An 18,061-nucleotide genomic window follows, 5' to 3' on the forward strand; every position below is an offset into this window, starting at 1 on the left:
ACTGACTTGTAGTGTCAACTTTTTAGTACACTCCTGCAGTGTTGGCGCAATGACCTTGAAGTGTGGTTTGAAGTAAATATGGCACAGCATTTAGTTATACAACCCTATCCAAACAACCTTCCCTAATAATGGTGCCAAACAAAACCCAAACAAACTAGGGTTGTACAGTATACTGGTACTAGTATAGTATCACGGTACTAATGAATCAAAAAGGGTACTATTCTCTGTTTGAAAAGTACCGGTTCCCACATTTTTTATTTTTTATTAAATTTTAACGAGTATGAGTTTGCGTCGTGACATTGCTGGTTTTACGAGCAGAGGAGCATGTTCGGCAGCGCACACACACAGAGTACACGTGACATCTACTTACTATGAATTGATTAACGTGGACCCCGACTTAAACAAGTTGAAAAACTCATTGGGGTGTTACCATTTAGTGGTCAATTGTACGGAATATGTACTGTACTGTGCAATCTACTAATAAAAGTTTCAATCAATCAATCAAAACTGACTTGTAGTGTCAAGTTTTTAGTACACTCCTGCAGTGTTGGCGCAATGACCTTGAAGTGTGGTTTGAAGTAAATATGGCACAGCATTTAGTTATACAACCCAATCCAAACAACCTTCCCTAATAATAGTGCCAAAAAAAACCCCCAAAAAACTAGGGTTGTACGGTATACCGGTACTAGTATAATATCCCGGTACTAATGAATCAAAAAGGGTACTATTCTCTGTTTGAAAAGTACCGGTTCCCAAATTTTTATTTATTTATTAAATTTTAACGAGTATGAGTTTGCGTCGTCACGTCGTGACATTGCTGGTTTTACGAGCAGGGGAGCATGTTCGGCAGCGCACACACACAGAGTACACGTGACAGCTACTTACCATGAATTGATTAACGTGGACCCCGACTTAAACAAGTGTGAAAAACTTATTGGGGTGTTACCATTTAGTGGTCAATTGTACGGAATATGTACTGTACTGTGCAATCTACTAATAAAAGTTTCAATCAGTCAATCAAAACTGACTTGTAGTGTCAACTTTTTAGTACACTCCTGCAGTGTTGGCGCAATGACCTTGAAGTGTGGTTTGAAGTAAATATGGCACAGCATTTAGTTATACAACCCAATCCAAACAACCTTCCCTAATAATGGCGCCAAAAAAACCCAAAAAAACTAGGGTTGTACGGTATACCGGTACTAGTATAGTATCTAATGATAAATTCTTCAAAATGACAATTTAAAAAAATTATATATGTATATATGCGCACTAATTGACTGAAAGAGCACGCACTTGGCGCGATGATGTCATGTTATCCATGGAAAAATGCATTTTTAGACAATATGATTTGCCTGAGCGGCTGGGAGACCCTGAGAGTAACAAGCGCTTGCCTTGTTGCCTTTCCATTAAGAACAATAAACTACTTTTTAGTATAAGTTTGCTGGTTTCAAGAAATGTAATGCCGAGCGCATATCATTATGAGCATTTACTTCATTTAAGAATATTTTTCAGCATATTGAGTACGGCTGCAACTAACGATTAATTTGATAATCGATTAATCTGTCGATTATTACTTCGATTAATCGATTAATAATCGGATAAAAGAGACAAACTACATTTCTATCCTTTCCAGTATTTTATTGGGGGGGGGAAACAGCATACTGGCACCATACTTATTTTGATTATTGTTTCCCAGCTCTTTGTAAATGTTGCAGTTTATAAATAAAGGTTTTAAAAATTAAGAATAAAAATAAAATAAAAAATAAAAGCCTCTGCGCATGCGCATAGCATAGATCCAACGAATCGATGACTAAATTAATCGCCAACTATTTTTAAAATCGATTTTAATCGATTAGTTGTTGCAGCCCTAATATTGAGCAAAAAGGTCTCATTTTTTTAAAAAGTGCACTTGTTATTAGTGAGAATATACTTATTTTAAGGTATTTTTGGGTTCATTGAGGTTAGCTAATTTTACTTGTTTTGGTAAGTCTTGACAAGCCACATTTTCTTGTTCTATTGGCAGATAATTTTGCTTAGTTTAAACAAAATACCCCTCATTTTTGTATTTTTTTTTTCTTGTTTTTGAACACTGACTTTTTGCAGTGTGAGGCCTTTAATCCCAGGAACACCGTCCCTACCGTCAAGCATGGTGGTGGTAGTATTTTGCTGTTTTGCTGCCAATGGAACTGCTGCTTTACAGAGAGTAAACGGGACAATGAAAAAGGAGGATTCAGGACAAGCTAAAATCATCAGCCCGGAGGTTGGGTCTTAGGCGCAGTTGACAATGACCCCAAACAAACGTTACAATTAGTGCACCAACCCAAAAAACCTCCCCTCCCCCATTCACACTCATTCACACAAAAGGGTTGTTTCTTTCTGTTATTAATATTGTGGTTCTTACATTATATATCAATATATATCAATACATTCTGTAGGGATACATTTTCATTAATTACTAGTTTCTATGTAACTGTTTTTATATTGTTTTACTTTATTTTTATTCAAGATTTTTTTTTAAATTTATTTATCTTATTTAATTTTATTTAATTTTATTTTTTTTAAAGAACCTTATCTTCACCATACCTGGTTGTCCAAATTAGGCATAATAATGTGTTAATTACACGACTGTATATATCGGTTGATATCGGTATCGGTAATTAAGAGTTGGACAATATCGGAACATCGGCAAAAAAGCCATTATCGGACATCCCTAGTTGGAATGTTTGATCATATATTTTTGCATAATTAGACAATATTTATATGCGATTACACAGAGTACATACATTTGTTTTCACCCAAAATAGAAATAAATAATCAATTTAGTAAGAAAAGTTACACTACTTTATTTATACATATTACAAACCCCGTTTCCATATGAGTTGGGAAATTGTGTTAGATGTAAATATAAACGGAATACAATGATTTGCAAATCCTTTTCAACCCATATTCAGTTGAATGCACTACAAAGACAACATATTTGATGTTCAAACTCATAAACTTTATTTTCTTTTTGCAAATAATAATTAACTTAGAATTTCATGGCTGCAACACGTGCCAAAGTAGTTGGGAAAGGGCATGTTCACCACTGTGTTACATGGCCTTTCCTTTTAACAACACTCAGTAAACGTTTGGGAACTGAGGAGACACATTTTTGAAGCTTTTCAGGTGGAATTATTTCCCATTCTTGCTTGATGTACAGCTTAAGTTGTTCAACAGTCCGGGGGTCTCCGTTGTGCTATTTTAGGCTTCATAATGCGCCACACATTTTCAATGGGAGACAGGTCTGGACTACAGGCAGGCCAGTCTAGTACCAGCACTCTTTTACTATGAAGCCACGTTGATGTAACACGTGGCTTGGCATTGTCTTGCTGAAATAAGCAGGGGCGTCCATGGTTGGATGGCAACACATGTTGCTCCAAAACCTGTATGTACCTTTCAGCATTAATGGTGCCTTCACAGATGTGTAAGTTACCCATGTCTTGGGCACTAATACACCCCCATACCATCACACATGCTGCCTTTTACACTTTGCGCCTAGAACAATCCGGATGGTTCTTTTCCTCTTTGGTCCGGAGGACACGACGTCCACAGTTTCCAAAAACAATTTGAAATGTGGACTCGTCAGAACACTTTTCCACTTTGTATCAGTCCATCTTAGATGAGCTCAGGCCCAGCGAAGCCGACGGCGTTTCTGGGTGTTGTTGATAAACGGTTTTCGCCTTGCGTAGGAGAGTTTTAACTTGCACTTACAGATGTAGCGTCCAACTGTAGTTACTGACAGTGGGTTTCTGAAGTGTTCCTGAGCCCATGTGGTGATATCCTTTACACACCGATGTCGCTTGTTGATGCAGTACAGCCTGAGGGATCGACGGTCACGGGCTTAGCTGCTTACGTGCAGTGATTTCTCCAGATTCTCTGAACCCTTTGACGATATTACGGAGCGTAGATGGTGAAATCCCTAAATTCCTTGCAATAGCTTGGTTGAGAAATGTTGTTCTTAAACAATTTGCTCAGGCATTTGTTGACAAAGTGGTGACCCTCGCCCCGTCCTTGTTTGTGAACGACTGAGCATTTCATGGAAGCTGCTTTTATACCCAATCATGGCACCCACCCAGGGCCGGCCCGTGGCATAGGCCGTATAGGCAAATGCTAAGGGCGCCGTCCATTAGGGGGCGCCACGCCAGTGCCACAAATGTTGGAGGAAAAAAAAAAAAAAAAGTTGGTACTATTATTTCTAAATACAAAAAATAATCCCACGTTAATTAAAATTCAAAGTAAAGCCTATATAATAGAAATATTATTTCGCCCCCTCCCTTCCCGTATCATGACTCTTTTTGGACGTCACCACATCAAAAAATCAACACAAGATGTCAAAACGGCCAAAACTGTCAGGTGCCCAGGGAAGAAAAAAGAGAAAAGAAGAGGAGGAGAAACGAGAAAAGACAGAGGTAGCAGGTAGGTAACGTTAGCCTACATGAAATTATTTGTCTGTTACAGAATGTGATAGTAGCTGGCTTTTTAGCATTAAGCTAATGTTACATGATTCGGCAATTGCTAATCAATAAATAGCTAGTTCTGTTTTAACGTCGGGTTAATATTGTGGAGGGGGCTAAATTGTTATGGAAAATAATAATGTAACGTTAGGTAATTACAGTACTCCCACCTTACATTCCTCAGGGACATTTGTATTAGATCTTTTAAGCAGGTGTTTTTTGTTTACATTGTTATTGCCTTCTGGTTAGCTAATGTTTGCCCTGCAGGTAATAGTCACTTTTCCACCCCTTTATATATTAGGTATAGTTGTAAGCCTAGTTGTTAAAGTGCACATCATTAATGTAAATTAAGCAATATGTATGTAAAAAATATTGTATTTCATATATTCATTTTTTATTTTTTGCATTCATTTATTTATTCATATTTTTTTTTATCTTGTTAACTATTCTGATTGTTAATTTGCTTTCTTTAAGTAAAAAAAAAAAGGTCAAAGACAAAGCTATTCGGTTTCTTGTGAGTATATACACTTCACTGCCGATGTGGGGGGGCGCCACCTAAAATCTTGTCTAGGGCGCCAGATTGGTTAGGGCCGGGCCTGTACCCACCTGTTCCCAATTTGCCTGTTCACCCTGTGGGATGTTCCAAATAAGTCTTTGATGAGCATTCCTCAACTCTCTCAGTCTTTTTTGCCACTTGTGCCAGCTTTTTTGAAACATGTTGCAGGCATCAAATTCTAAGTTAATGATTATTTGCAACAACAAAAAAAATGTTTATGAGTTTGAACACCAAATATGTTGTCTTTGTAGTGCATTCAATTGAATATGGGTTGAAAATGATTTGCATATCATTGTATTCCGTTTATATTTACATCTTACACAATTTCCCAACTCATATGGAAACGGGGTTTGTATTTCCAGGGCCAAATAAAATGACACGGCGGGCCACATCTGGCCCCCCCGGGGACCTTGAGTTTGACACCTGTGTGCCGGGCGCTCGTCCGTCAAACCCCCAGCTGACATGCCTGCTCTGCCTTTCTGTGCGCCGCGAAGAAAAAAGCGTGATTGACTGCGTGGCCCCCGTGAGGTTTGATGATGCCTATCACATGTTGAATAATTGGGGCCTCCAGCACGAGGACGCCATTACTTTCACTTTCTTACTCCTATCTCCTCGCTGACTGACAATCTTATTCATAACCACGTTATGGCAAAGCACTCCACGTGACGCACATCCTCGCCGTTTTCTCTCCAGCGACAAGACACTTTATTAGCGGCGCACACACACAGAGTACTTACAAGCAGACACAGTGTGTAGACAGAAAAGGGAGAACGGACGCATTTTGGCTTAAAAACTAACAATAAACTGAAACGCCCTCGTCCATCCACAGTGTTTCAGCTACTTCTAAATCACTAATCCTCGTCTCCATGGCGACTAATAAATTGAGTTTCTTACAAGTATCATTATCACTGGAGGACGAGGAATATCTAAACATGCTTCACTACACACCGTAGGAGGATACAATAGCTCACCAGCATCACAATGTAAACAAACGCCATGGGTGGATCTACACCTGACATCCACTGTGATGATACCAAGTACAGGTCGATACTACTATGATTGCGTCGATATTTTTTAGCATCACAAAATCTGTATTTCGTTTTTTTTTTTTTAAATAAACTCAGGAAATACGTCCCTAGACACATGAGGACTTTGAATATGACCAATGTATGATCCTGTAACTACTTGGTATCGGATCGATACCTAAATGTGTGGTATCATCCAAAACTAATGTCAAGTATCAAAGAAGAGAAGAATAAGTGATTATTACATTTGAACAGAAGTGTAGATAGAACATGTTCAAACAGAACGTAAGCAGATATTAACAGTAAATGAACAAGTGGATTAATAATCCATTTTTTACAGTTTGTCCCTCATAATGTGTACAAAATAATAGGTGTATAAATGACACAATATGTTACTGCATAGACTAATTAGGAGTCTTTGTTTGTTTACTTACTCGCAAATAGAAAAATAGTACCATGTTTGTTTTACGTTACACTTTATGAGAGTCGCACTTCACTTTATGAGTGACACTACACTTTATGATAGTCACACTACACTTTATGATAGTCACACTACGTTTGATGATAGTCACACTACAGTGTATGAAAGTGACACTATAAATTATGATAGTGACACTACACTTTATGATAGTGACACTACAATTTATGATAGTGAAACAACACTGTATGATAGTGACACTACACTTTATGATAGTAACACTACACTTTATGATAGTAACACTACACTTTATGATAATGACACTACATTTTATGATAGTCACACTATAGTGTATGATAGTGACACTACACTTTATGATAGTCACACTACAGTGTATGATAGTGACACTACACTTTATAATAGTGACACTACACTTTATGATAGTGACACTACACTTTATGATAGTCACACTACAGTGTATGAAAGTGACACTACACTTTATGATAATGAAACTACACTTTATGATAGTCACACTACAGTGTATGATAGTCACACTACACTTTGATAGTCACACTACACTTTATGATAGTGACACTACACTTTATGACAGTCACACTACAGTGTATGATAGTGACACTACACTTTGATAGTCACACTACACTTTATGATAGTGACACTACACTTTATGACAGTCACACTACAGTGTATGATAGTGACACTACACTATATGATAATCACACTACAGTGTATGATAGTTGCACCACACTTTATGATAGTCACACTACACTTTATGATAGTCACACTACAGTGTATGATAGTGACACTACATTTTATGATAGTGACACTACACTTTATGATAGTGACACTATACTTTATGATAGTCACACTACAGTGTATGAAAGTGACACTACAATTTATGATAATGAAACTACACTTTATGATAATGAAACTACACTTTATGATAATGACACTAGACTTTATGATAGTGACACTACACTTTATGATAGTGACACTACACTTTCTGATAGTCACACTACACTTTGATAGTCACACTACACTTTATGATAGTGACACTACACTTTATGACAGTCACACTACAGTGTATGATAGTGACACTACACTTTATGATAATCACACTACAGTGTATGATAGTGGCACCACACTTTATGATAGTGACACTACACTTTATGATAGTCACACTACAGTGTATGATAGTGACACTACACTTTATGATAGTGACACTACACTTTATGATAGTCACACTACACTTTATGATAGTGACACTACACTTTATGACAGTCACACTACAGTGTATGATAGTGACACTACACTTTGATAGTCACACTACACTTTATGATAGTGACACTACACTTTATGACAGTCACACTACAGTGTATGATAGTGACAATACACTTTATGATAATCACACTACAGTGTATGATAGTTGCACCACACTTTATGATAGTGACACTACACTTTATAATAGTCACGCTACAGTGTATGATAGTGACACTACACTTTATGATAGTGACACTACACTTTATGATAGTGACACTATACTTTATGATAGTCACACTACAGTGTATGAAAGTGACACTACACTTTATGATAATGAAACTACACTTTATGATAATGACACTAGACTTTATGATAGTGACACTACACTTTATGATAGTGACACTACACTTTATGATAGTCACACTACACTTTGATAGTCACACTACACTTTATGATAGTGACACTACACTTTATGACAGTCACACTACAGTGTATGAAAGTGACACTACACTTTATGATAGTGACACTACACTTTATGATAGTGACACTACACTTTATGATAGTGACACTACACTTTATGACAATCACACTACAGTGTATGATAGTTGCACTACACTTTATGATAGTGACACTACACTTTATGAAAGTCACGCTACAGTGTATGATAGTCACACTACAGTGTATGAAAGTGACACTACACTTTATGATAATGAAACTACACTTTATGATAATGACACTAGACTTTATGATAGTGACACTACACTTTATGATAGTGACACTACACTTTATGATAGTCACACTACACTTTGATAGTCACACTACACTTTATGATAGTGACACTACACTTTATGACAGTCACACTACAGTGTATGATAGTGACACTACACTTTATGATAATCACACTACAGTGTATGATAGTTGCACCACACTTTATGATAGTCATGCTACAGTGTATGATAGTGACACTACACTTTATGACAGTGGCACTACACTTTATGATAGTGACACTATACTTTATGATAGTCACACTACATTGGATGAAAGTGACACTACACTTTATGATAATGAAACTACACTTTATGATAATGACACTAGACTTTATGATAGTGACACTACACTTTATGATAGTGACACTACACTTCATGATAGTCACACTACACTTTATGATAGTGACACTACACTTTATGACAGTCACACTACAGTGTATGATAGTAACACTACACTTTATGATAATCACACTACAGTGTATGATAGTTGCACCACACTTTATGATAGTCACGCTACAGTGTATGATAGTGACACTACACTTTATGATAGTGACACTACACTTTATGATAGTCACACTACAGTGTATGAAAGTGACACTACACTTTATGATAATGAAACTACACTTTATGATAATGACACTAGACCTTATGATAGTGACACTACACTTTATGATAGTCTCACTACACTTTGATAGTCACACTACACTTTATGATAGTGACACTACACTTTATGACAGTCACACTACAGTGTATGATAGTGACACTACACTTTATGATAGTCACACTACAGTGTATGATAGTTGCACCACACTTTATGATAGTGACACTACATTTTATGATAGTGACACTACACTTTATGATAGTCACACTACACTATGATTGTGACACTACACTTTATGATAGTCACACTACACTTTATAACAGTGACATTACACTATAGACTGGACTCTCACACTATTATGTTAGATCCACTATGGACTGGACTCTCACACTATTATGTTAGATCCACTATGGACTGGACTCTCACACTATTATGTTAGATCCACTATGGACTGGACTCTCACACTATTATGTTAGATCCACTATGGACTGGACTCTCACACTATTATGTTAGATCCACTATGGACTGGACTCTCACACTATTATGTTAGATCCACTATGGACTGGACTCTCACACTATTATGTTAGATCCACTATGGACTGGACTCTATTATGTTAGCATGAGAGTTTGTATTCTGGACGTGTTCCAGGCACCACAAGTCATTTGGAGAGCAGAAGTTGTTACCTCGATGGGGAAGAAAGGTCCGAGTATGGAGTAGCAGATCATGGAGCTGAAGTTGACCGATGCCATGGATATCAGGGTGAGGGTCTGCTGTCTTGTCATCCTCCTCCCACCACCCGTCGCAGGACCGCCAACCGTCCCTGGAAAAACCAAATTGTCCACATGTAGAGACAAAAGTACACATTCTGTATGACGCACTTTGCCCCGTATTTTCATTAGCATGAGAATATAAAGTGTTGTGTAAAAAATGAATAGATTCCAGGGAATACAGCTTTGAGAACAGTTAAGGCTGAACCAATGGATGCCAGAGTGTCTGATGGATCAAACTGATCATTGTTGTTCTCTTGCCTTGATGCTGCCACTACGCCTTAGCATGGCAGCAGCTAGCTATCTCGCTATCTCGCTAGCTATCTATCTAGCTAGCTAGCTATCATCATCAATCTTTATTGTAGACCTTAAGATCTATTAAACATAAAAAACACACAATACAAACCATTAAAAACAAAACAATAAAACATAACAATAGCTATAATATCTAATATCTCGCTAGCTATCTATCTAGCTATCTCGCTAGCTATCTTGCTAGCTATTTATCTAGCTAGCTATCATCATCAATCTTTATTGCAGACTTTAAGATCCATTAAACATATAAAAACCACAATACAAAACATTAAAAACAAAACAATAAAACATTAAAAACTAAACAATAAAACATAACAATAGCTATAATATCTCGCTAGCTATCTTGCTAGCTAGCTATCTCGCTAGCTATCTTGCTAGCAATCTATCTAGCTAGCTATCATCATCAATCTTTATTGCAGACCTTAAGATCCATCAAACATAAAAAAACAGAATACTAAACATTAAAAACAAAACAAAAAACATTAAAAACTAAACAATAAAACATAACAATAGCTATAATATCTAATATCTCGCTAGCTAGCTAGCTAGCTATCATCATCAATCTTCATTGCAGACCTTAAGATCTATTAAACATAAAAAAAACACAATACAAAACATTAAAAACAAAACAATAAAACATAACAATAGCTATAATATCTAATATCTCGCTAGCTATCTATCTAGCTATCTTGCTAGCTATTTATCTAGCAAGCTATCATCATCAATCTTTATTGCAGACTTTAAGATCCATTAAACATATGAAAAAACACAATACGAAACATTAAAAACAAAACAATAAAACATTAAAAACTAAACAATAAAACATAACAATAGCTATAATATCTCCCTAGCTATCTTGCTAGCTAGCTATCTCGCTAGCTATCATCATCAATCTTTATTGCAGACCTTAAGATCCATCAAACATAAAAAAACCCACAATACTAAACATTAAAAACAAAACAAAAAACATTAAAAACTAAACAATAAAACATAACAATAGCTATAATATCTAATATCTCGCTAGCTATCTATCTAGCTAGCTATCATCATCAATCTTCATTGCAGACCTTAAGATCCATTAAACATAAAAAAAAATACAATACAAAACATTAAAAACAAAACAAAAAACATTAAAAACTAAACAATAAAACATAACAATAGCTATAATTTCTAATATCGCACTAGCTATCTATCTAGCTAGCTAGCTATCTTGCTAGCTAGCTAACTATCATCATCAATCTTTATTGCAGACTTTAAGATCCATTAAACATATAAAAAAACACAATACAAAACATTAAAAACAAAACAATAAAACATTAAAAACTAAACAATAAAACATAACAATAGCTATAATATCTAATATCGCACTAGCTATCTATCTAGCTAGCTAGTTATCTTGCTAGCGAGCTATCTAGCTAGCTATCGTCATCAATCTTTATTGCAGACCTTAAGATCTATCAAACATTAAAAAAACACAATACTAAACATTAAAAACAAAACAAAAAACATTAAAAACTAAACAATAAAACATAACAATAGCTATAATATCTCCCTAGCTATCTTGCTAGCTATCTATCTCGCTAGCTATCTTGCTAGCAATCTATCTAGCTAGCTATCATCATCAATCTTTATTGCAGACCTTAAGATCCATCAAACATAAAAAAAACACAATACTAAACATTAAAAACAAAACAAAAAAAAATTAAAAACTAAACAATAAAACATAACAATAGCTATAATATCTAATATCTCGCTAGATATCTATCTAGCTAGCTATCATCAATCTTCATTGCAGACCTTAAGATCCATTAAACATAAAAAAACACAATACGAAACATTAAAAACAAAACAAAAAACATTAAAAACTAAACAATAAAACATAACAATAGCCATAATATCTAATATCGCACTAGCTATCTCTCTAGCTAGCTAGCTATCTTGCTAGCTAGCTATCTAGCTAGCTATCATCATCAATCTTTATTGCAGACTTTAAGATCCATTAAACATATAAAAAAATACAATACGAAACATCAAAAACAAAACAAAAAACATTAAAAACTAAACAATAAAACATAACAATAGCTATAATATCTAATATTTCGCTAGCTATCTATCTAGCTAGCTATCATCATCAATCTTCATTGCAGACCTTAAGATCCATTAAACATAAAAAAAACACAATACAAAACATTAAAAACAAAACAAAAAACATTAAAAACTAAACAATAAAACATAACAATAGCTATAATATCTAATATCGCACTAGCTATCTATCTAGCTAGCTAGCTATCTTGCTAGCTAGCTATCTAGCTAGCTATCATCATCAATCTTTATTGCAGACTTTAAGATCCATTAAACATATAAAAAAACACAATACGAAACATTAAAAACAAAACAAAAAACATTAAAAACTAAACAATAAAACATAACAATAGCTATAAGACCTAATATCTCGCTAGCTATCTATCTAGCTAGCTATCATCATCAATCTTCATTGCAGACCTTAAGATCCATTAAACATAAAAAAACACAATACAAAACATTAAAAACAAAACAAAAAACATTAAAAACTAAACAATAAAACATAACAATAGCTATAATATCTAATATCGCACTAGCTATCTATCTATCTAGCTAGCTAGCTATCTAGCTAGCTATCATCATCAATCTTTATTGCAGACTTTAAGATCCATTAAACATATAAAAAACACAATACGAAACATTAAAAACAAAACAATAAAACATTAAAAACAAAACAATAAAACATAACAATAGCTATAATATCTAATATCTCGCTAGCTATCTTGCTAGCAATCTAGCTAGCTATCATCATCAATCTTCATTGCAGACCTTAAGATCCATTAAACATAAAAAAAAAACACAATACAAAACATTAAAAACAAAACACAAAACATTAAAAACCGAACAATAAAACATAACAATAGCTATAATATCTAATATTGCACTAGCTATCTATCTAGCTAGCTAGCTATCTTGCTAGCTAGCTATCTAGCTAGTAGAGATGCGCGGTTTGCGGGCATAACCGCGGAGTCCGCGGATTATCCGCGGATCGGGCGGATGAAATTGAAAAAAATTAGATTTTATCCGCGGGTCGGGTCGGGCGGTTGAAATTAAAAAAAATTAGATTTTAAATAGATTCAGGCGGGTGGCAGTTAAACCAATTGGGAAATATATATACATAGTTAAATGTTGTTACCCACATACGAAAAACGAGCAGGCACCTGCAGCATATGCCACAACAGAAGAAGAAAAAAAAAAAAGAGATGGACACTTTTACGGAGCGGAGAAGGCCCCCGACGCCTCGCCGGGGTCCGGGACCGAGGCCCCTTCCCCCGAGAGGGCCCCACCGGGAGCCGTAGCTGAGGCGATCCGCGAGAAGGGCCCGACGCACGTCCAGGGTCACCACCGCGCCCACCGCACCGACACCCCGCCTCGTCCGCCTTCGCCGCGGCCGGCGTCACGCGCAGCAGGTAAGCAGCTTACCTGCCCGCCAACCCCGTGGCCGGGGGCTCGTAACAGGGGTCACTCCGCGCGCTCCGCCCGCGCAGCTTACCTGCCCGCCACCCCTGTTGCCGGGGGCGCGTAACAGGGTTCACTCCGCGCGCAGTGCGCTCACGAAAGGGGTGGGGCTCACCCTGGTTGATATAGACAGCAGGACGGTGGCCATGGAAGTTGGAACCCGCTAAGGAGTGTGTAACAACCCACCTGCCGAATCAACTAGCCCTGAAAATGGATGGCGCTGGAGCGTCGGGCCCATACCCGGCCGTCGCCGGCAGCGAGACGCGCTTGGAGGTGCGCTCAGCGCGGCTCCCATATGATTGCGCACTGGTGTGCGTCTGGGTCGTGACAGCGTGGCACGCGAATGTCTGTGCTGCATTGGATCAGTCTCCTTTCTTTAACAGGCAAAAGCTTTATAACCTCACTAATGCCTTGCATCGTCTATATTAGATATATAACAACGGGCGGATGGCGGGCGGGTGCGGTTCTGATCAAATGTTACATCGGGTGGATGGCGGATGGTTGACGACTTTCTGATGCGGTTGCGGATGAAATAATTGCCTATCCGCGCATCTCTACTAGCTAGCTATCATCATCAATCTTTATTGCAGACCTTAAGATCCATTAAACATATAAAAAAACACAAAACGAAACATTAAAAACAAAACAATAAAACATTAAAAACTAAACATTAAAACATAACAATAGCTATAATATCTAATATCTCGCTAGCTATCTTGCTAGCTAGCTATCTCGCTAGCTATCTCGCTAACTAGCTAGCGAGCTAGAATTATCCGCTGAGCTTTCGCCCGACCGAACTGGGAATGTGAGTTTTTACCACTGTGACATTTTATGGTAGAAACACCACACATTATGATAGTAACACTACACTTTATGATAGTAACACTACACTTTATGATAGTTACACTCCATGAGTCCAACAGTTAGATGGTGATACAGTAACTCAACAGGGGGTCACATTATATGTTTTGCAACTCTTAATAGTTTAATAATTGATACATTCTAACATGATGTTTCCATTTAATGACAAATGATAACAATATATGATAAAGAGCGTGAGCATTTAAATGTCAGTCATATTAATAACAAATCTAATATCTCAGCTCTCCTTTCAACCTTCTATTGTAAAGCAGCACATAAAATGTATCGTTTTTTTTAAATTATGTTAATTTTGCATGAACAAATTAATTATTAAACAAATAATTTGTATTAGCCAAAAAGTAATTAAATAGTGGTTTAAATAGTAAATATATATATATATATATTTAGGGCCCGCATGTCCCATTGCATAAGGACTCCCAAAGGGAGTCCTTATGCAATGGGACATAAGGACCTATTGAATTTCTAAGGTTTTATTAGGGCCCGCATGGCCCATTGTATAAGGACTCCCAAAGGGAGTCCTTATGCAATGGGACATAAGGACCTATTGAATTTGTAAGGTTTTATTCTTTATTCTTCCGCCGCCACATTAAACTGTAATTTGACCCACTTAACATGCTTCAAAACTCACCATATTTGACCCACACATCAGGACCTGCGAAAATTACCTTGTTTTAAAAAAACCTAACCTCAAAACTCAAAATTGCGCTCTAGCGCCCCCTAGGAAAAAAAAAACTAGACTGCCTATATCTCCCACTAGGAAGATCGGAGAGACATGAAACAAAAACCTGTATGTAGGTCTGACTTAGACCTAGTTTTCATAATCGTATATCATCGGGCAAAAATCAACAGGAAGTTGGCAATTCCCCCTTCAAGACAAAAAAGTACTAAAAACAGTAACTTTTGCCTCTTTGAGCTGTAATTTGACCCCCTTAACATGCTTCAAAACTCACCGAACTGAACACACACATCAGGACAGGCAAAAATTGCGATCTAATAAAAAAACCTAACCCCAAATCTCAAAATTGTGCTCTAGCGCAATTTTTTAATGAAACGCACAAAAAACTGCTCCTCGGATGAAAAAACGGACAAAACTGCCTGTAACTCCCACTGGGAAGGTCGGAGAGACATGAAACAAAAACCTCTATGTAGGGCTCACTTAGACCTACATTTCATAAATTGACAACCCCCAGCAAAAATCAACAGGAAGTTTGCTATTCCCCCTTCAAAACAAATTTTGTGTAAAAACCGGTCACCTTCCTTCAAAAACTATCTCCTCTGAGCGCGTTTGTCGTTTCGGCTTCAAACTAACACAGGAGAGAGATTAAACCCTTGTGTATAAAATAACAGAACAGCGTTTTAATACCTGCTCCGGTTTTGATTTTATGAGCCTTCAAAGACCCGCTGCGCTGATGCTGCTGCGCTGCTGTTTTTTTAAGATGGCTGCTTAAAAGTAGGAAGCACCAGCGTGCCCACACAATGCAGACAAGGTAGGTACACTAGACAAAAGTATTGGGACACTTATGACTACCACCGGACAAAAGTATTGGGACACTTAGGCCGAAAACTGGACAAAAGTATTGGGACACTTAGGCCGAAAACTGGACAAAAGTATTGGGACACTTGGGACTACAACTTGACAAAAGTATTGGGACACTTAGGACTACAACTTGCCAAAAGTATTGGGACACTTGGGACTAAAACTGGACAAAAGTATTGGGACACTTAGGACTAGCACCTGCCAAATACGCGGGCCCGACCAACGCTGCTTGCAGCTTTAATTATTATTATTATACCGGCCGCCTCTTTGAGCACTAATTTAACCCACTTAACATGCTTCAAAACTCACCATATTTGACCCACACGTCAGGACCTGCGAAAATTGCCTTTTGATAAAAAAAAAACCGAACAGCAAAACTCAAAATTGCGCTCTAGCGCCCCCTAGGGAAAAAAAACTAGACTGCTTGTAACTCCCACTAGGAAGGTCGGAGAGACATGAAACAAAAACCTCTATGTAGGTCTGACTCAGACCTAGCTTTCATAATAGTACATTCTCGGGCTAAAATCAACAGGAAGTTGGCAATTCCCCCTTCAAGACAAAAAAGGACTAAAAACGGTCACTTTTGCCTCTTTGAGCTGTAATTTGACCCCCTTACCATGCTTCAAAACTCACCAAACTGAACACACACATCAGGACTGGCAAATATTGCGATCTAATAAAAATACCTAACCCCAAATTTAAAAATTGCGCTCTTGAGCAATTTTTGAATAAAACGGAGAAAAAACTGCTCCTCGGAAGAAAAAAAATGACAAAACTGCCTGTAACTCCCACCGGGATGGTCGGAGAGACATGAAACAAAAACCTCTCCGTAGGTCTCACTTAGACCTACATTTCATAAATTGACAACCCCCAGCAAAAATCTACAAGAAGCTTGTTATTCCCCCTTCAACACAACATTTTTGTCAAAACCGGTCACCTTTCTTCAAACATTATCTCCTCTGAGCGTGTTTGACGTTTCGGCTTCAAACTAACACAGGAGAGAGATTGAACCCTTCTGATTAAAAGTTAGTGAAAGAGTTTTGATACCGGCTCCGGTTTTGATTTTATGACCCTTCAAAGAGCCGCTGCGCTGATGCTGCTGTTTTTTCAAGAAGGCTGCTTAAAAGCTGGAAGCACCAGCGTGCCCACAATACAGACAAGGTAGGTACACTACACAAAAGTATTGGGACAATTCGGACTAAAAGTAGACAAAAGTATTGGGACACTTATGACGAAAACTGAACAAAAGTATTGGGACACTTAGAACTAGTTACTATTGTATTGTCAATCATCAGGTCATGTGATCCAATAAGTTTTTGTTGATGCAAATGAACTTTTCGGAATAAAAGTCTCCATTCAGCCTGTGCGGATAGAATCAACTCCTTTCACACAAATAAAAAAAGGCAGAAAAAAAATCAGCCCCTCTAGTAGTTTTTCAATGAGTTAGCGATATAGCACCGTCAGGATTTGTTGTTGTTTTTTGTCCTAAACTTGACTAACCTGGAAGTTGTGGATCTGCGTCCTGCTCCATTTTTTTGTCCTTTTCTTGTTGAAAATATCCAGCCTGGTTGTGTTCAAAGGTTCCCACGCGTTAAAAGCAACAATAAGCACACATTTTCTCACACACACGCACACCAGCTCCTGAGCACACTGGCGCGATGGCACTTCCTTGGTAAAGGTGAAACAGCGCGATGGCAACTTCCGTTAAATCTTCAAAATAAAAGTTTAGGAGTAACGCCTTCACGTTAAAGGTATCACGTTGACGTTTGATTCAAATTAAATAGTGCACTTTATTTAATTGTGTGAATACTCCAAAGCATTCACACATATGGTTTTCTACACCAAAATTCATCTATTTATTCAACTTATTATTATTATTAT

At 37.2% G+C, this 18,061-nt stretch overlaps 1 protein-coding gene across 1 annotated transcript in view; it reads right to left on the bottom strand.

The window, feature by feature from the left end:
* The window catches only part of slc18b1 (solute carrier family 18 member B1), a 46,825-nt gene extending 29,014 nt beyond the window's left edge, over nt 1-17,811 (bottom strand). Inside the window, exons 1-2 of the mRNA XM_061924528.1 lie at nt 17,681-17,811; nt 9,823-9,959 (exon numbers count right to left, since the gene is read on the bottom strand). Coding sequence (XP_061780512.1) covers nt 9,823-9,959; nt 17,681-17,711 — 168 coding nt within the window. The 5' untranslated portion in view covers nt 17,712-17,811. The remainder of the gene's footprint in view (nt 1-9,822; nt 9,960-17,680) is intronic.
* Nucleotides 17,812-18,061: the final 250 nt, after the last annotated feature.

The sequence above is a fragment of the Nerophis lumbriciformis genome, linkage group LG29 (genome assembly GCF_033978685.3).
Source record: "Nerophis lumbriciformis linkage group LG29, RoL_Nlum_v2.1, whole genome shotgun sequence".
Taxonomy (NCBI): Eukaryota; Metazoa; Chordata; class Actinopteri; order Syngnathiformes; family Syngnathidae; genus Nerophis; species Nerophis lumbriciformis.